The 19,125-nt window shown below is 33.2% G+C and overlaps 1 protein-coding gene and 1 long non-coding RNA gene across 11 annotated transcripts; one reads left to right on the forward strand and one right to left on the reverse strand.

Annotated features, from left to right (window-relative positions):
- Positions 1–1,690: 1,690 nt before the first annotated feature.
- On the reverse strand, positions 1,691–11,233 carry AGAL2 (alpha-galactosidase 2). Its single transcript, XM_088112003.1, has 15 exons — positions 10,838–11,233; positions 9,427–9,485; positions 9,274–9,330; positions 9,131–9,165; positions 8,520–8,623; positions 8,365–8,440; positions 8,215–8,273; positions 8,072–8,137; positions 7,824–7,907; positions 7,560–7,624; positions 7,329–7,411; positions 7,146–7,236; positions 7,014–7,063; positions 2,099–2,239; positions 1,691–1,990 (listed from the first exon to the last, which is right to left on the reverse strand). Exons 1-15 carry the CDS (start codon positions 11,062–11,064, stop codon positions 1,904–1,906), a joined length of 1,284 nt encoding a protein of 427 aa, XP_087968129.1. The 5' UTR covers positions 11,065–11,233; the 3' UTR covers positions 1,691–1,903.
- Positions 2,697–6,526, forward strand: LOC148199772 (uncharacterized). Of its 10 annotated transcripts, none has more exons than XR_015785703.1 (7): positions 2,697–3,528; positions 3,639–3,694; positions 3,792–4,187; positions 4,279–4,382; positions 4,655–4,725; positions 5,614–5,709; positions 6,127–6,526. It is a non-coding gene; the product is annotated as an uncharacterized LOC148199772 (long non-coding RNA). The 10 variants fall into 10 exon arrangements; XR_015785696.1 differs by having other exon boundaries at positions 2,697–2,922; positions 3,177–3,528; positions 3,639–4,187; XR_015785698.1 differs by having other exon boundaries at positions 2,697–2,902; positions 3,177–3,528; positions 3,639–4,187.
- Positions 11,234–19,125: the final 7,892 nt, after the last annotated feature.

Consider the following 19,125-nt stretch of genomic DNA (forward strand, 5'->3'; position numbering starts at 1 on the left):
ATGCTTGTGAAAATTAGATAAAATTAGATAAGACAAAAATAATAAAATAAAAACTCATTATAAAATCATTTTTTGTAAGAAATTGTCTAACAGCGAGTATTTCTAAATTTTTTCCAGGTCAATTACCAATTCCTTTATGCTTGTGAAAATTGGATAAAATTAGATAAGACAAAAATTATAAGATGAAAACTCATTATAAAATCATTTTTTTGTAAGATTGTTTAACAGCAAGTGTTTCTGATTTTTTCAATTGAGGCTACAGTAGGAATGACAGAGAAAAGATTGGAGTGAGAAAGAGGAAAGAGAAAGGGTTGAGAGGAATGAGAGAGGTGAGTAAGGGTTTGGGGGGTTTCTTTTTTTTTTTTTTTTAGTTTTGAGAATGAAAATTATTAAAATACCCTTAACCTTAAAACTTAGAATCCATGATATATAAGGATATTTTTGTCTACTAAAACCCGGTACACATTGCTAAAATGTACCAACTGAAAAACAGACGTACGCGCGTTAGCAAACCCATATATATATATATATATATATATATATATATATATATATATATATATATATATATATTTTAAATATTAAAAACATATTTAATATTTAAATTTAGGTTTAATTGCTTCCTTTGTCCCCAGTTTGGTTGAATTGTGTCAAATTCATCCTCATTTTTTAAAAAGTTTCATTGTCGTCCTCACGTGGTATAAAAGTGTCAATTGAATCCAAACATAGAAAAAATTTGTGTCAAAGTAGTCATTTTTCCTATATTTCTGTGTCTTCCTTTCATATGTCACTTTTCTGGAGCTATGAAAAGCCTTAAATTGGATAAGGTAAAATGAATATCTGTACTTGATTGTATGAAAGGAAGACACAGATATATAGGAAAAATGACTACTTTGACACAAATTTTTTCTATCTTTGGATTCAATTGACACTTTTACACCACGTGAGGACGACAATGAAACTTTTACACCACGTGAGGATGACAATGAAACTTTTTTAAAAATGAGGATGAATTTGACACAATTCAACCAAACTGGGGACAAAGGAAGCAATTAAACCTTAAATTTACCAATCACTTAGAAATTATCTCTGATTGTTTTAAAAGGCATAAAGTAATTTTGATTTTCCAATATTGGCTTAGACTCATAAGATTTCATTGCACCCCACTAATTATGCTAGAGTTACTGTACACTCAAAGACAAAATAATCAAATGAGTTTAAACACGCACAAAATTTTGTTATATTTATTCTTTAACGAACACTATTATTTGAACATTGTAGTATCAAAATCTTTTTTACAAACTGTACATTTTTTTATAAAATGCCTCATTGGTGAGGACAAGTTTTTTCCAGTTACAATTACTCATGGCAATAATAAGTTAATCATGATTGGATGAGAAAAATTTATCAAAATGTAGTTTGTATCTTGGACAGCTTTATTAATTAATACGTAAATAAGAGATTAAAAAACCCTTTAATTGAATATAGTTCTATTTTAACCGTCATTATACATGTAATATATTTAATAATCTCGAACCGATTAAAAGTTTTGAAAAAAAAATTAAATATATATATATATATTTATCTTTTAGACACCTCTTAAAATTAAAGTACTAGAAACTTGAAACTATAAATAGGAATATACTTTAGAAGGAATGATAGATATTATTTCATTCGTGAGCTTGCAACATAATATATAACTTGACCTCAATCATAATGTATAATTTAATATTGAAGTCTTGGAGAGATAACAATTAATAGGTATCTTTTTTGTATTTTCTACTGATAAAGAAATATCTTGTTGATTTCCTTTTCCTTCTCTGGAAGACCCAATTATTGTCAGTGCATTTATTTCTCTTGATTTCTGTTTTTACCTTATTTTCTGCCTCGTGAAATCAACAACTTATGTACGAGTCAGGACATACATGTTACAAGCATGAGAATCTAGTTCAGCAGATATTTCTCCGGAGACAGATGATTGTGTTGAATGCTGCAAAATTCAAAACAAATAATGAAATGCATAGCTCATAACTATTTGTAACTATTTTTAGATAATTTGCATTGTGAAGAACACAATGAATCAAACTATGCAGCTCACCTTCCATAAATCTCTTGCATCAACTACAGTTCCTGGTTTGAGGCCTATATCAGACCATGATGCAGTAACTTTTGCTTTGGATGAACTTCTATTCCATAATATCACTGCTAACTTGTTATTACTGAGAGGACCAGCCCAAACCTGCAACACTTGCTTTCTTTTAAGAAGTTCTACTAAGTAGTTTGAGAAACAAGATAAATTCAAATTAGTGACAGAATAATTTGTGTAACTTTTGAAAAATATGTATCTAAAATTTCTGAACTCACTTAGTAGAAAATTGTTGAAAAATTTATATATTAATCTAAGTTTCATATTGAATAAAAAAATCAAAAAATTGAGTACTATATATAAAAAAAATCTATAAATTTATTATTTTAAGATTTTAAATTAAAAGTTATATAATTTTTTACATAAATTGACTTTATATCTTATTACACTACAAAAATAATATATTTTAGCAGAGGTTATTTTCCGGCGGTTTCGGAAACCCCCAAAACTTTCCGACGGTTTTAACCAAAACCGCCGCTAAAGGTTTTTTAAATTTTTAGAATAAGTTTTAATCCCTAAATATCTATTCACCCCCTCTCCGTGCCTTCATCATTTCTCTTATTTTCCTAATTTTTTTCCAAACCCTATTTCCTCGCACATAGTCATTTTCCCCAACCCCTTCCCTGCACCAATCTTCGTGTTGTTCTTCTCTTGCTTGGGCTGAGCATTGTGTTCGTCATCGAGACATCGTGGTGTTCTAGCGTGTTCTCCCTGGGAAATTAAACTATAGATTCGTTCATGCGGCTTAGAATCCTGGCGAGAAATCTTTCCAATTCGTTTGTCTCCTATATCTTATTCTCGAAATTTTAATTTTGCTTTTTTCCTTCTTCCATCTGCTGCTGTTTACTACTTTCATATTTGTTTGGTCTCTTTAAAAGTGTGTGTTATTTACTTGTATAATTTCACCTACCTCAACCGCATACCTTTCCTGCCTTGGCTTTCCCTTGGAACCCCACCCTCCCTCGCGCGCTTCTCTTAGAGATTGGGAGACCATCAAATCTAACGATTCCTTGCTTGGACTCATGTGCAGACAGTTGGAATGGCAGTGGTGAGGGATGCGAAGGAAGGAGAGGAATCCGATGGTCTGAGAGGCGTTCTACTTTTTCGAGGAACAGATCCTCCAAGACACGAAAAACGCCATAGAAGAAAACGGAGGCGATGCCAAAGTTGTTCTGATTTAGGGTTTATCTTCTCGCATAATCCAAAGTTGCGCTCACCACCACTGGTTTAAATTCTACACCTTCTCGAAAAGCCCTTGAAGCATTGGCGTCGTCTTCATCGTGGTCTCTCTTGCTCACACTAGAGTCACTCTTTCTTCTCTATCGCTCGTATCGCGTTGTGTGTCAAAGGAGATTGGATTTGGTCGTTGACTTCTGAACGCGGTGAGAAATCGAAGGTTGGAGTGAGTTTTGATTAATGTCGGTTTGTGTTTGTTGTTATATTGATCCAACTTTGCTCTTTGTTCTTTAAAGTTTAAAAATTGCAATTTCAGAAACCCTAGGTTGGTTTGTTCGAATCAGTTCGAGGTCCAATCGCCCTCTACACCAGGTAATTATGAATTGGTTAGAATTGGGTTAGTTTTAATTGGATGTATACTATTACGAGAGCACATGTTGTTAATCCCATCAATATTTTTCAAATGGAGTGCCCCTTTGGACTTGTGACATTGAGGAGGAGATAGTTCCTCTCTGCAGGTAAGTTCAACTTCTTCTCCAGTTCTGGAATTTACACACCAGCTAATTACATGAAAAGTGATAAAAAAATGTATTTGATACTGGGAGCTTTATTTATTTGTGTTCCTCTAAAAATCAGGTTTTGTGCTTCGCCCTGGATAACAACTCTTTTAAATATTTTGACAATAGATGTAAGCTTTATAGTGATGTAACTCCCTAGTATTTCGTTCAACATAGTAAAAACTGAAATAAATTATTATAAAAACTTCATTTTGGCCAGATCATAATTAGCTCCTAATCTGGGGTCTACAAATTCTTTGACCAGCTTTGCATCGAGAAGTGGTTTGGCCTGATCAAAGCACAACTTGGTTAGTATATGTCTTTCTAAAGTTATTAGCATATGCAACATATACTTTTGTAATCCGGTCTTCCCTAATTAAGAATCTTAGTTGAAAGTAGTGCAGAAGATTGTTGAGAAGGTGAAGAAGCCAAGGATTTGAGTAGAGAAAGTGAAATATTGGAGGAAAGGGAGGTTGCTAAAAAGTCTGTCAAGATAAAAGAGAGTAAGCTTTCTTAAGAGCATGGTGACAGTAATTTCTGGTCCATGAAACATTTCCCATAACTAAAATATTGATGGAAGCTCTTCTGGACTTTTTTTAATTCAACTAAAATTGTCTTGCTATTTGGGAAACTTTAGAAACTAGGCATGTTGCTATATAGTAGAACAATGGTTGAAATTTATGAGAACTTGTCACATACAGGGGCTTTTTCTTATCTCTAGATTTTACTTCATTGCTGAAATTGTTGGAAACTGTAACTGAATGACGTTGTATAGGGGGCAAGTCTTCCATCCTACTCGATGTCAAGCCTTGGGATGATGAGACCGACATGAAGAAGCTGGGAGAGGTTGTCCGCAGTATTGAGATGCCTGGTTTATTGTGGAGCACTTATGTTCAAAGTTTCATAAACTTTTCTCCCTCAAAGTTTCATAAAATTTTCTCTCATTCATTCTCAAAATTAACTATCCTTTTGCTACTTTCTTTACTTTTTTCCTATAAATTTGTCAAACTCTGCATAACCAGAAGAAGGTCAGAACATAGAACTTCACCAATTTTATGATATTTTATTATTTATTGTTAAAGTTATTATATTATGTAGGTTATAAACGTATTATATTAGATATATACGTTTGATATTTTATAGTTATGAAAGAGATTTTATTAGGTGAATTTATGAATGTTATTTTATTAAGTGGTGCAGACATGTTAACGTAACAAATGCTTTTTTTTAAGTAAGTTTTACTTGAATTTGAATTGTTACGTGGTTTCCTTTTGTCCTTTTCTTTTTGTAACGTCAGAGTATTAATGGGAAATAAAGTGCGAATTAATGGGAAATAAAGTGCGAATTAATGGGAAATAAAGTGCGTTTAGGTGTAGTAATTGTTAGGTGTAGTATTACATAATTACTTCACACCAGTCCCAAATCAAGAAAATCAAGAAAATCAGAAGGTGAATCGGAAAGGTTTCTTAGTAAAACATGACTACTATTATGTCATTTCACTGATTCTTTATTGTCCCTGAGTCGTTATTTTCTTAGTAAAACTCTCTTCTGTGTTGTTATTTTTTAGGTGACATACCTAATGAGGATATTTTGTTTATTTGCATTTTAGAGAGTTTTCTTTTAAAAAATAATGATAATCTTCTAGTTTTTTTTTATAAAAAGGAAAACTGGAGTAACTCACCTCTTATTTTAAACTCTTATTTGAAATGTGAGTTGTTTGATTAATGTTTCCAGGTGTGAACCTTTGTCAACATATCCTCGCATCTATGATCTGATCCATGCAACAAACATCGAATCACTTATAAAGGATCCTGCCTCTGCCAAAAACAGGTATTTTCATTCTAAAGTGCTAATTTGAATTCACAGACTTGGCTTTCTTATACATTTTTTGGGGTCATGATGATGTGATTGAATTTTTGTTTATGAATTTTAAATTTCAATTGATGCTTTCAAATATCTGTTAACATGAATAATTGGATAAAGCGTTAGCAAAAACTTGCTACTACCTTAATTGACGTGTAGCTTGTTAGTTTCATCATAGTTTTGTACCAAAGTCAAGAATGCATGTGTATACAGTCATGGTTTTACTACTTAATAAACAAAAGATTATAGTCAAATGTAGTTCTCAGTTGCAGATACTAACAAAAAAAGTGAGAATATTTATCATATTAATTGTATCATCCTTGCAAACACAACTGTTCACATAAGTTATGAACTCACTCTGATTGCTTCATGATTTCATTGCAGATGTAACCTTATTGATTTGATGGTGGAATTGGATCGAATTTTACTCCCAGAAGGAACTGTGGTGGTGAGAGGGATACCCCTGAAGTAATTGAAAGAGTAGCTCGTGTTGCACATGAAACAAAGTGGAAGCCCTCTATATAATAAAGAACTCAAATCACACGACAGGGAAAACATTCTAAATGCAACCAAGACCCTTGGAGGCTCTAATGCTCATCCCACTAACATAGTTGCGTAGTTTAGGTAAAATTTCATTCTCACCGTTTCGGTGGATGAGATTTTAAGGTTACATACTCATTTTGTTTCCAACTACTATTGCATTTTTTAAGATATATAGTTTTATGTAATGTATTAAATCTTATTATACAATTTAATGTATGAAATAAATTTTTTGTTTGTTCAATTGAATCGGTTTGTTATGAGAGTATAATGATTATAGATTGATTGAATGTCATAATACAGAAAATAGATTGAATGAATATAAATATATAATTTAAAAAAAAATGATTTTCCGGCGGTTTTGGAAAACCCCAGGTAACTATCGGTGTTTCGTGAAAACCCCTGCAAGTACCGGCGGTTTTGGAAACCTCAATAATTACCGGCGGTTTTTATGAAAACCCCTGCTAGTACCGGCGGTTTTGAAAACCGTCGGTAATTGTGACGCTGTTTTTCCCGGTGGTTTTTTCAACCGCGGGAAACATATTTAGGGGGGGTTAAAACCCCCGGTAACGTAAAAAAAAACCCCTGGTAAAATTAGACATTTTTGTAGTGTTAGTATTGTGTTTTTTTTAATCATCCCTTGAAAAAATCATTATAAATTAAGATGTCAACCTTATGATCAATTTTAGTGGAAAAGAAACACACTGCACACAAAAAGAAAAGGAAGCTACCTCCAAATCATTACTACTTTTCACCTTCTTTCCTTGAACTCCAAGCTTGTCTGCAAAAGCCTAGGATGATTAGCTATAAAAGCATTCTCTTTTTTAAGAAAGGATAAGAATGTTAATTTGGTACTTCCATACCTTGGTTTACTGCAATAACTTCTTTGTTGCTAAGCAGTTCTTTTGTGGTGGCATCCAGTGCTCTAATGTCACAACCAATCAACAAAGGAGCCTATATGTACGAAAGAAACGCACTCAATATGCAAAACTACATTATTATATGCAAAAGCCTAAATCTGATAATTTCCTTGTTTCATCTTATACCTTAGCCAGTGCCCATATGCTGAAATGAGCACGATATTCTTCTGTTGTCATGCCTCCATTTCCAACTTCTAGCATGTCAGGGTCTGTAGAAAACACAATGATTATAGTAAAAAAACCTGTACATAGTCATAGTTATTTATTTATTTTGGTTAAAGAACTTGTCTCTTCAATCACAAAGCAATCTAAGATTGATTACTATGTAGAAAACTAGTGTGTGGTGAAGATTATTACCATTCCATCCTCCTGGTCCAGCATAAGAAGCCCAGTTGTCATTCAGATCTGCCCGAGATATCATACTGTGGAGAAAATAACTCAGATTTTGATGTGGAAAATGAAAGAAAATGAATTCCTTGAAAGTGATGAATGTGATGCAGATATAACTTAATTATCATGGCCTTTTCAAATTGAGTACTAGATAATGAAACTCCTCAAATTAGATTCATATCACATTGACATTGAAGATAAATAGATTTGCATCATATCATGCATGCTTACCTATCCCACTTATCTTCAATGTCTCCTGTTGTTCTCCAACTATTTCCCACACTTTTGGCCCAAGTTGCTGGATCTTCTGATCCCCTATGTTTGAGAAAGCAATTAATACTTGTGAGTTTTTTGGCTTAGAGGAATAACAGAGTTGAAGAAAACCCAGCTACACTTTCTTCTAGCAGTATAAACTCCTCAAATGAAGAGTCAAATTCGTCAGAATAATGTTTATGAAACATGGTCACAAATTTTCTCACCATTCACACAAAGAGAAGAAAATTGGCCTTCCGGTGTTTGACAAAGCTTTACTCATTGGAGGGTACCTGTGTTACAAAATGTATCAATGCCTGAATTATGGAGGCATGTAGATTGTTTATGTGTATTTGAAGGTCACAAATACCTCTCTTTGGGGCTTATGTTATTATTCTCACAATTATCATACTTCAAGTAGTCAATCCCCTAAAGTAACATTGGAAGTAGTTCTTAGTAAAATTACATAGGATAGAGGTTGATGCAAATGTGAAATGAATTTGAAATGAATGGATGTTACCCAGGAAGCAAATGTCTTTGCATCTTGTTCTTCATGTCCTAGTGATCCGGGCATAGTTTTGCTGCATGTTTGATTTCTGCAAGAATTTGTGAGAGTTTGAAAAAAGGTTGAATAATAACAGAGATGCAAAATTAAGATTCTAATTTGTTATATACCCTGCATCAGAATAGATCCCCAACTTTAAACCTTTTTTATGAACATAATCAGCAAGAGCCTTCATTCCTGAAGGAAATGTTGAGGCTTTAGGAACCAAATTTCCCTGCCACCATTTTACATTAGCCAAATTAAATATCATAGAAAGTGGATATATATATTGTGACATGAAGACTACACATGTTGATAAGTAAACTTTAATTTTAAGTCAATTCTATACTTTTATATTACATTTAATCATGTAAGATCTCTAACATAAGACTAAATACTTATGAATGGTTTTATAGCAATTTAATATCGATTGAAATAACACATCTCCCCCAACAATAGATTTTATTAGAATAAATTTGATATCGATTGAAATTTAAGTTTAACGCAATATAACTAGTTTATAATATACTATAATTTACTCTTGTCTCTGATTGAGGTAGGATTTTGAACAAAATACTAAGTATCAAAAATGTTAAATTCATCATTAGTCAGTAATTTGAGGCACCTATGTTCAAATTCAAATTTTGCAATCATCATGAGCATATTGTTAATTAGGAAAATGAACCAAAGTGTCTAATCCACCTTTCTAATTGAAATTATTCAAACTAAATAACATAATTACCTGCGAATCTCGATTAAGTTCTCCCCAACAATCATCTGAGCATTTGAAAAAGAGTTGTACATTATTTTTTTATTGTGAACAAATGTGTCATAGTTTTGTACTATTAATGGCAATAATAATTTTTATAATACAAAATGAATTACCTATGTTAATATATTGGTAACCAAGAGCAGCAAGGCCAGTTGACACCATAGCATCAGCTGTGCAAAATTTACAGCATATATTAACAAGAATATGTCTAGTATTCTAAATACAGTTCCAGTAAATTCAAAATTCATGTAGAAATAGTTAAGTACCTGTTTCTTGAATTAACTCTTCGTTAATATTGCAGGAAAAATGGTTCCAGCTATTCCATCTGAATTTTATCATCAGTAAGTTATCACTGTGCATTTACTTCCATATATTTGAAAATTTTCATAATGAAATCATAGAAATTCTTTTACCATTTCCTTTCAGTTATATTTTTTTATTCATAAAGGTATAAAATGTAATCACAATCTAAAATGTTGAATTTCCATGATAAATTCCCATTTCTTGCTGGCTGGGTTTTTTCGTAATATAATAAAAAATAAACAATCTATCAAGTAAACATTATAGAAGTGATCGTGACAAAAAAATTGGTCTAAAGTTCAAGATAAGATCATTTAGAAAATCATTAATGGCCTACCCTAACCATAATAAAAAGTGGTTGGAATGTCAATGGAAAATTCAGTTGAGTTGAAAGCTTGTGACATCTATTTACATACCATCATTAGTCAATTCTAATTTATTTATGTTAATGGTTATATACTATATAAATTCTTGGTTTATGATTGATGAAAGCGATTAATAAAGATGAAACAAGAACCTAGGATTTTTTTTTTTTATTTACAAAAATTAGCATAGGTTAAGAAATTGGTAAAACAAAGAAATACAATAGTAACTCTTTTTCTTAACATTTTGTGCCTATTTGAATCAATAAAGTCATCAAATGTCCTTTTCATTTTGCCAAGTGCCAACTGGTTGGAGAAGCTAAACAACTAATGCAAATTCCACAAACCCCAAACAACAATCATAATTAAAGCTTAACCAATTAAAAGACAAATCAGGGCACCACCATGAACATGCCTTGGAGCACTCACATCATCTTCTTCAACTCATGATTATGCAAGCTGGATGTGGTGGCAGAACTTGACGGTGCCACCATAAATTATTCATTGATATGAATGAAGAATCAGATCATGATGAGACATAATAATATTATTTTATTACTTTCTATTGAAATTTGTGTTTGAACTTCTACATGACAAAAATTTGTCTCATTTTAAAGACCCTTTTGATTTCACTGCCTCTCCTAATTTCCCAATACTGATCATGGAGCAATGAACATCACAAGTACTCTCTTGAAGTAGGATGAATACATAGGAAGAAAAGTAATTGTAATAAGATTAATTTAGATAACGAAGTAAAACTCTGATTTTGATTGAAAATGATATTAAACAAGTTTAATAGCTGTAAAGTTAAATTTAATTAGTCTTATCCTACAATGATTAGCTGAGATGAGACCATGCATGTGAAAATCAATGTTAGACTTTGCACACACATGTTAAATAGTATTCAATTATTTGAGCATGTTAGTTAGATGCAAAAGGTAAAGGAGACAGGGTTCACAAGGAAGGAAGAAAACCAGAAAAGTTTGGTGAGGAAAGTGAAGAAAAAGAAACTTACCCCATAGGTGGCGTTTGGCCAAGTCCATTCTCAACCAGGTTTCTTCTATGTTCCTCTCTAGACATCATCATCTTCACATTCATCAACCCTCCTTCTCTTGTTCTATTCATCAAACATCTGGCAGATGAAAATATTGCACTATTCAACAACACAAGGAAGCACAAGGCAAGTTTTCCCATCATGGATAACTTCAATCTCCAACTTGAAGATGAGTCTTGAAGTGCCATGTTGCAAACTATGCACTATATGAATATATAAATGTGTAAAGTTTTTATCTTTATTATATGGGGTGGTATTGAATGTGCCAAAAGCTATTGAAAGGGATTTGAGAGGAAGAAGAAGGAAAAGAAACTTTGCAAGAGGTGGGAGCTAAGCTACCATGAGTATAGTTCAATTTATGGAGTTATTTTAGAAGAGTAACTTGCAATTTAAAGAGCAATAAGTAGTGGAAGTGATGGTTGGTTCAATGGACCAACTTACTTTTAAAAATAATATTATCACAATGAAAATATTGGTTTATTAAAATATTTTTGTCTCATAAATATTACGAGTATATATGAATAAAATGTGATAAATAATTAATATATACAATTATTTATTATTTGTGAGTATTTTAATATTTTCATTTATAAGCTAATATTATTGACAAAAATATTAAAATTAAAATTTAATTTATATTCTATTAAATTTAATTTAATTTAAATTAAAATATTTTATTAGGTTAAATTTAAATTTAATTTATATTTATTTTATATTTTTTATAATTTTATTTATATTTTATTTTATAATTTTATAATTTTCTTAAATTATTTGCAAATATATATATATATATATATATATATATATATATATTTAAGGGTTTTAAAAAATTCACATATATTTTTAAATAAATATCAAATAAGTAATAAATTGATTTTTTTATATTATATATCGAATAATGTAAGAGCCTGAAAATAATAAGGCTATTGGGCCTTATGTTGAGGCAGTCAGCCCATAAGCTAAGGACCCATGACCTTAGGAAGGGGTTTTCTAAATATCAGAATTCATTCATTTGCCAGCTTTCTTTCTCTCTCTAAAATCCTTGTCCTAAAATTCTCTCTGCCTTCTCTCTAGATTTTCTCTTCACTGAACCCATCAAATTTTGATTTGGTGTTTCCGCGCTCGCTACACCAAGGGCTTCAGTTTGAACCGAACGTTTCTCCATTTTGACCAGTAAGTGTTTTTCCCTTTTCTTCAACCGTTCTTGAACCTAAGCCATGCAACTTGCTGGTTGCCTGTTACTGGTAGTTTTTCCTTTAGTTTTTTTGTCCCTTCCAACTCTAAGAAATGTGCTCTGCACCAATTTTTGGTGGCTTATAGCTGCTGTCAAACTCGCCTTTGTGAGGAGGTACTGATAGAGCGTTCCTAGGAGTGGTACTGTTAAGCTTTCCAGGTAAGTGGAGCTAATTATTTTTGTATGAATTTATTTTATAAAACTATATACATATGAATGTTGAACTGGTGTGCTCTGTGAAACTGTTTTATGACTTTTATTGTATTGGGTGTTATAACTGAAAACTGTGAAATTGTGCATGTTGTGATGTGATGAATTTAATGTGTTTTGAATGAGTTTGTTGGCTGAAATTGATCTTGTTGGAAGGTCTGGAGTAAGGGTTCTGTAATAGCATGTATATGGGTATTAAATAGATGTATATGTACTATTTGAGGTTGTTGTGAGAGGAAGTGAAAATATTAAAATTAGGCATTTCAGATTTAGAGCATAAGAGAACATGATAGATAATTTAAATAAATTAATTGTTCATTGAGAGCCTTTCTTTGTTGGTAGGATAGAGGAACCTTAAAAACCTGAGTTGGCACATACTGATCATAGAACAGCCCTGGCCTGGTCTAGTCAGTTGTGACTAGTGATATGTGCTGCGTCGAAGGTGAGTTTAATGCGTTCAGACATCTGGGTCCTCTCTCGTGACCAATTGGAGTAAAGAAAGATCTCTACTAGGATGAAAATAAAATAAAACAAGTTGATTGTAGATGCATAAAGTTATCATGTGTTAATTTCTAGTCAATTATAATTTTAGAAAATCGGTCACTTTGTGTTTGGAATTTAAAGTAAGGATCCATTTATAAATAAATAAATATATATATATATATATATATATAATAATATAATGTAGGTTTAATACCTAATTTTGTCCCCAGTTTGGTTGGCAAATCTCAATTTAGTCCCTCGTTACAAAAGTGTTTGAAATGGGTTCTTACTTTTAAATTTTTGAGTCAAATTAGTCCCTTCCGTTAAATATAACCAAACGGAGTTAATGGGATGATGATGTGGCAGAATGCAATGATAACGTGTTATTCTTATATTATATGCAGAATGACGTGTTAGAAGTTAAACTGGATATTAAAGATTAAGTATTTGAAATGAGAGAAAAATCGATTTAGGGCCTTTTCTTTTATGCTAATCACATATGTCTCCCCCACCTCCACAAATTCCAGCACTCATTCATCACTCCACATACAAATACTTCATCACCTTCATTCACCCAAACCCCAAACTCATAGAGCACCTCCACAACCACCAATCAAAGTTGCAAACTACCCAATTCCACACACAAAACTCTTCACCTCTCTTTTTGAACCATCCACGATCATCAATAGCACACACATTTCATGGAGAATCACTGGAGAGAAAAAAGCAGAAGCATAGGAAGGGAGGAAGAGGAAACAGTGCGCACCTTAGCATGGATTCCTCTCCATCGTTTTCTCTCTCCTCGCTCGCTTCGACCCCACGGCATCATCCACTCTCCAATTAAGAAAGGCATTGATTCTCATTCCCATCCCCACTCTGCCTCACATAAACCCAACCCTAACTTCTATATTTTCCCTTCACACCCAAGGAGATGTTGTGGCTCCTCCCACCTCGACGTCGTCCTCCGCCTCTCGCTCCAGACGTCACCACTCTCCTTTTGTCGCGCCACCCCATTCTGCATTGCCGACAAATGTGCCTCTAATCGAACCTTCATTCCCGAGAATACCTTGATTCTCGAGAGCTACGTGGGGGTTATATATCTAAATTCAGATCTAGTTGTTGTAGACGACATTGCGAAACACGAGTGTGATGGTGATAAATTTGGTGTGGTAACGGAAACTCGGTTACAGTAGAAGGATAGAGAGCTGGATGGAGATCCAGAAGAGCGACCGATCAAAGAATTGGGTTCTCTGCCGCCATTTGTGCTGGCGTTCGCGGGACACGTGTGGCCCATTGAGCACAGGTGGAATCAACACCTGTCTAGGTTGAAAGTTGAAAGGGAAAGTTGAAAGGGAAAGTTGGAAGGGAAAGTTGAAAGAGAAGGTTCAGAATTTTTCTAGGTTTGGATTTGGAAGGGGAAGCTGAAAGAGAGGTTCCCAAATTGGGAAGTGAATCAAAGACAAAATTTGGCTGCCCCATCTTCTCGGGACAAATTCAGTGAACGTCATGTAAGCGGGGGCGAAAGGAGGCAGAGGCGAAATGGTAGTGGGTGGTGGCTGCAGTGTGATGAAAGCGGGGCGAACGATGTCGTATTTGGAAGGGTGAGTAACAGAAAATATAATTTTTGACAATTTAAAAATAACAATATACAGCTCAACCTTTGACAACTTAACATGTCACCGCATACAATATAAAACTAATATAAAAATGACACGTTATCACTGCATTCTGCCAGATAATCAATCTCTTAACTCCGTTTGATTATATTTAACGGAAGGGACTAATTTGACTCAAAAATTTAAAAGTAAGAACTCATTTCAAACACTTTTGTAACGATGGACTAAATTGAGATTTGCCAACCAAACTGGGGACAAAATTGGGTATTAAACATATAATGTAAATATATCTATTTATAAGATAAAATACGTAATATATATATATATATATATATATATATATATATATATATATATTAGTTTAATGGTGCGTTGGTATTTCCAAACAATAACTCCAATATCCATTTTTGCACTTTATGATTTACAGGGTGGACAGTTAGTTATGATTAATTTAGAATCCAGAGTAGCCTTGATTGCAGCAAAACAGGTGCCTGAAAAGAGAGTTTGATATGCTTCTAATATAATATAAATATGTATATTTACAAGATATTGTACGTATTTTATATATATATATATATATATATATATATATATATATAAAATAAAGTAAGGATAGTTGTTTCTTATATTGAAACGTGAATGTTAATCAATAATTATATTACTTGTAGGTATGTATAAATTGATGTATTTTATGAGCTGTTATGGGTTAGTTGGAGCTGTTTGGTTCTTGGTATTGATTAACTTAGATTCAATTGTGGAGATGTTATTTTTATAATTTGTGAGTGGTGAGTATTGTATATTGTTGAGATTGTGTATATGTTGATTGTGGCAGAAAGTATATGATTATAAAGTGATGAAAGTATGATCCAAGTTGTAAATCAAGTTCCATCTGTGTAGGATCTCTTGGTGAGATCCTTAGTGTTTTAGAATGAAAGTAGGAGCTCAGTCTTGGGGGTTATTCTGAAACTCCAATGGCTAATCATACTCAAGTAGAGGGATTAATCCATGTGATGAGGAGTAGCAGGAGGTCTTAGTCTTGGGGGCTTCCAGTATGCCTCAAGGCCCAGAACAGGCTAACCTCGTGAGTGTGGCAGGGTGGGGAACCCAAGTTTCATAAGTCACCACGAGTGCAGGATCCGCCACAGCTCGACTATCATTCTAAAGTCCAGACGAGTCAAGTCTAGAAGATAACATGCTAGGATGTATGCCTTAAACTGCTTTGATTTAAGTTAACTCTTGTATGTTATGTGCTTGATATGATGCATGCTTTTATATAATTAGCTCACCCTTGCTTGTTTGTGTGCTTGTTGTATGTGTTTTCTTTTGCAATGATCATCCACTTGGATATGAGCAGAGGAAGATGAGGTTTCTTTGGAGGCAACATTGGAAAGAAATGAAGATGATGTTGCAGCTTAGACTCACTAGGAATTCTTAGTTCTCTTATGTCATTTTGAAGAAACGTTGTTATGTTTTAAGTTTCAAATTCTGGGCATATTTTGGAATACTCTAGTGCTTGAAGTTTTAATTTCTTAGAAAATTCTGGAAGACTGTAATCCTATAATACTTTAAGTACATTTCTTAACTGCTTTCTAATATTATAAATTAGGGATGTCATATATATCTGCTATATAGTTGGGATGCCACAATAATGAATATTCCATATCGTCTCTAATTATTAAAAACAGCTTTTCTTAATAAAATTTAAACTTCATTTCCTCATTAACAAAGTAACATTTTAGTTTAATGAATTATATCCTAATAAATAAAAGAAGAAAAAATAATTGTTCTTAAAATATTGATAAATTAGTCATTTTTCTCATATTACTCTTTAGTTCAAACACACGTGGTACATTTATCCACAAAGTTTTATAGATCAAATACAAACTTAAAAATATTATTTATTTTGAAAAAAAAAATTCAATTCATTTTTAATAAACCTTAAATGAACGGGCCCACATAAGTACTAATAACCATTTGCTTTGCTGTATTTTTATATGTATTCTCAACATAGATGAAAACAAGAAACCATATCACTTTCAATCAAATCCAGGTAACAAAATTTGAAAAATCACAAAATTAGTTATCATTGAAATTTTAAAATAGTACATGTATAATGTGTCTTACTCTTTACTTATATATGAAAAAAAAATATGACTTTTGTAACTATTTTGGTGTACTTTAGTAATATATTTTACCTTTTAATAAATTAAATAATTTTATTATGTGGTAAAATACATAATTATACTATTTCTATATAATAATAATAAATAATGATAATATCATAATAACTTCAACTTAGAAATAATCACTTTTTTATAAATATATTTATTTATTAATTTTTAAATTATATTATTTTAGTACAGAAACTCACTTTTAAGGTAGTATAAAAATAATTTTACTATCGATAAATCCCTTGAACTTTTCATGTCTTGTATGGTTGAAACAAGGAAATGCAACCAAAATATTAGCTTTACAACTGTTGAAGATTGTATATAAACAAAAAAATAAAACGTATCTTATTTTGGATTTATGCCCTTAACCTCATGCTTTAATTTTTATTTTTATTTTAATTTATTGTTCAAGTTAAAATTTTATATGATAATTTATGGGTTCCATGGTTTATTTTATGATTACATTTTCTTTCCTTTAACTTTACACTGAACATATTTTTCTATCATCCTAAGAAACAATTTTTCTTTTATTATATTCTTCGTATCTTTAATCTCTTCTAAAATTTAGGTTAAAGAGTAAGATATATGATAAAAAAGAAATTTTAATTTTCAATTTCATTATGGGTTGAAGATTATTGGATACGATTTTAACCTAAGGTATTACTGTTGGAGAATTTGAAAGAGAAAAATGAAGAATAGAGAGTCTGTTATTGAACTGAAGTGTAATGCAATGTTTATATACAAAGTGTATGAGAAAATAGTATATCAGAAAACAATAAAACTGTCTAAACTGAAAACCAATAAGCTATTAAAGTTGTTTGACTTGATTTTCCAATACTCCCCTTCAAGGCAAACTCACACAGCCGATCTCCTTTCTTAACCACTCAAATCTTTCAATCTTCACTGCTTTCGTAAAAACATCCGCAAGCTGGGTTTCAGTGCTGCAGTAAGTCAGAGCTAATTTTCCTTTGTTCACCATATCTCTGAGAAAGTGATATCTCACTTCTATATGTTTGCTTCGACCATGACTCACGGGGTTTTTGGAGAGATTGATAGCAGACACATTGTCTATCTTCAACTGAAAAGGCGTTTTCACTGGAATCATCAACTCTCTCAATACTTCTTCCAACCAGATCCCCTGACAAGCTGCATAGCTGCCTGCTATGTACTCCGCTTCACAGCTGGACAGAGCCACCACAGGCTGTTTCTTCGAGCACCACGAAATGGGAGATCCATTCAGCATAAACATATAGCCTGATGTGCTCTTCCTTTCAACACAGTCTCCACCATGATCTGAATCTGTGAACCCAGTAAGTTCTAAGCTTCCTTCATCAGTGTTGCGATTTCCAAATGGAAACAATATACCAAAGTCTGCAATGCCTTTAACATATCTCAACACCCTTTTTGCTGCGAGCATATGCGTTCTCTTTGGCTTCCTCATGAACCTACTTATCAACCCCACACTGTATGACAGATATGGTCTGCTATTGCACAAGAATCGTAGAGAACTTACGATCTGCTTGAACAAGGTTTCTTCAGAATCAGCTTCGTCCTTGTCGGTCATCAGCTTAAGATTCACTTCTATTGGACTCCTTACTGGGTTGCACACAGACATATTGAATCGTTCCAGCAGTTCTTTAACATACTTCCTCTGATGCAAAATCAGACCCGTCTCAGTATAGGTGAACTCCATGCCCAAAAAATAGTTCAGCTCTCCCAAGTCAGTCATTTCGAACTCTAACTGCATCATCTTCTTCAGTTTGTTTATGCAGTTTGGATTCGACCCAGTAATGAGTAGATCATCCACGTATAAGCAAATAATCAGCAGTTCATCTCCTTCACCCTTTTTCACGTAAACACCATGCTCAACCACGCATTTGGTGAAGTTGAGTTTCATTAGGAACGAGTCAATGCATTTGTTCCACGCTCTGGGAGCTTGCCTCAGTCCGTATAGCGCCTTTTCTAACTTGTACACCTGCTGTTCTCTGCCTTTGTTAATGAACCCAGGTGGTTGCTGTACATATACTTCTTCTTCCAATGGGCCATGGAGAAACGCGGACTTCACGTCAAGTTGAAACAAAGACCACCGTCTCGCACAGGCTACAGCTATCACCAACCGAATGGTCTCCATCCTAGCGACTGGTGCAAACACTTCATTGAAGTCAAAACCTTGTCTCTGGAGAAAACCCTTTGCAACCAATCGTGCTTTGTACCTGGAAACAGATCCATCAGGCCTCAGCTTGCGACACCCATTTCACTCCGATGCTCTTCTTCTCAGAAGGAAGGTCAACAAGCTGCCAGGTTCCATTCTTCTCGATGGATTCTATTTCTTCTCTCATAGCATTTCGCCACACAGGTTCCTTTAACGCCTCGATTTCGTCTATGGGTTCTGCTCCAGCCAACAGAGCCATGTGCACCAAATCACCTTCATCACCTATCTGCGCATCTGAATAGACCTTACAGTCACCGAACCTCTGCGGTTGCACTCGCTGCCTCCTTGGTCTATCAGATTCATCACACTGAACTCGCTGCCTG

This window comes from Vigna umbellata, chromosome 4 (genome assembly GCF_029865625.1).
Source record: "Vigna umbellata cultivar VRB3 chromosome 4, Vumbellata_1.0, whole genome shotgun sequence".
NCBI classification, from domain to species: Eukaryota; Viridiplantae; Streptophyta; class Magnoliopsida; order Fabales; family Fabaceae; genus Vigna; species Vigna umbellata.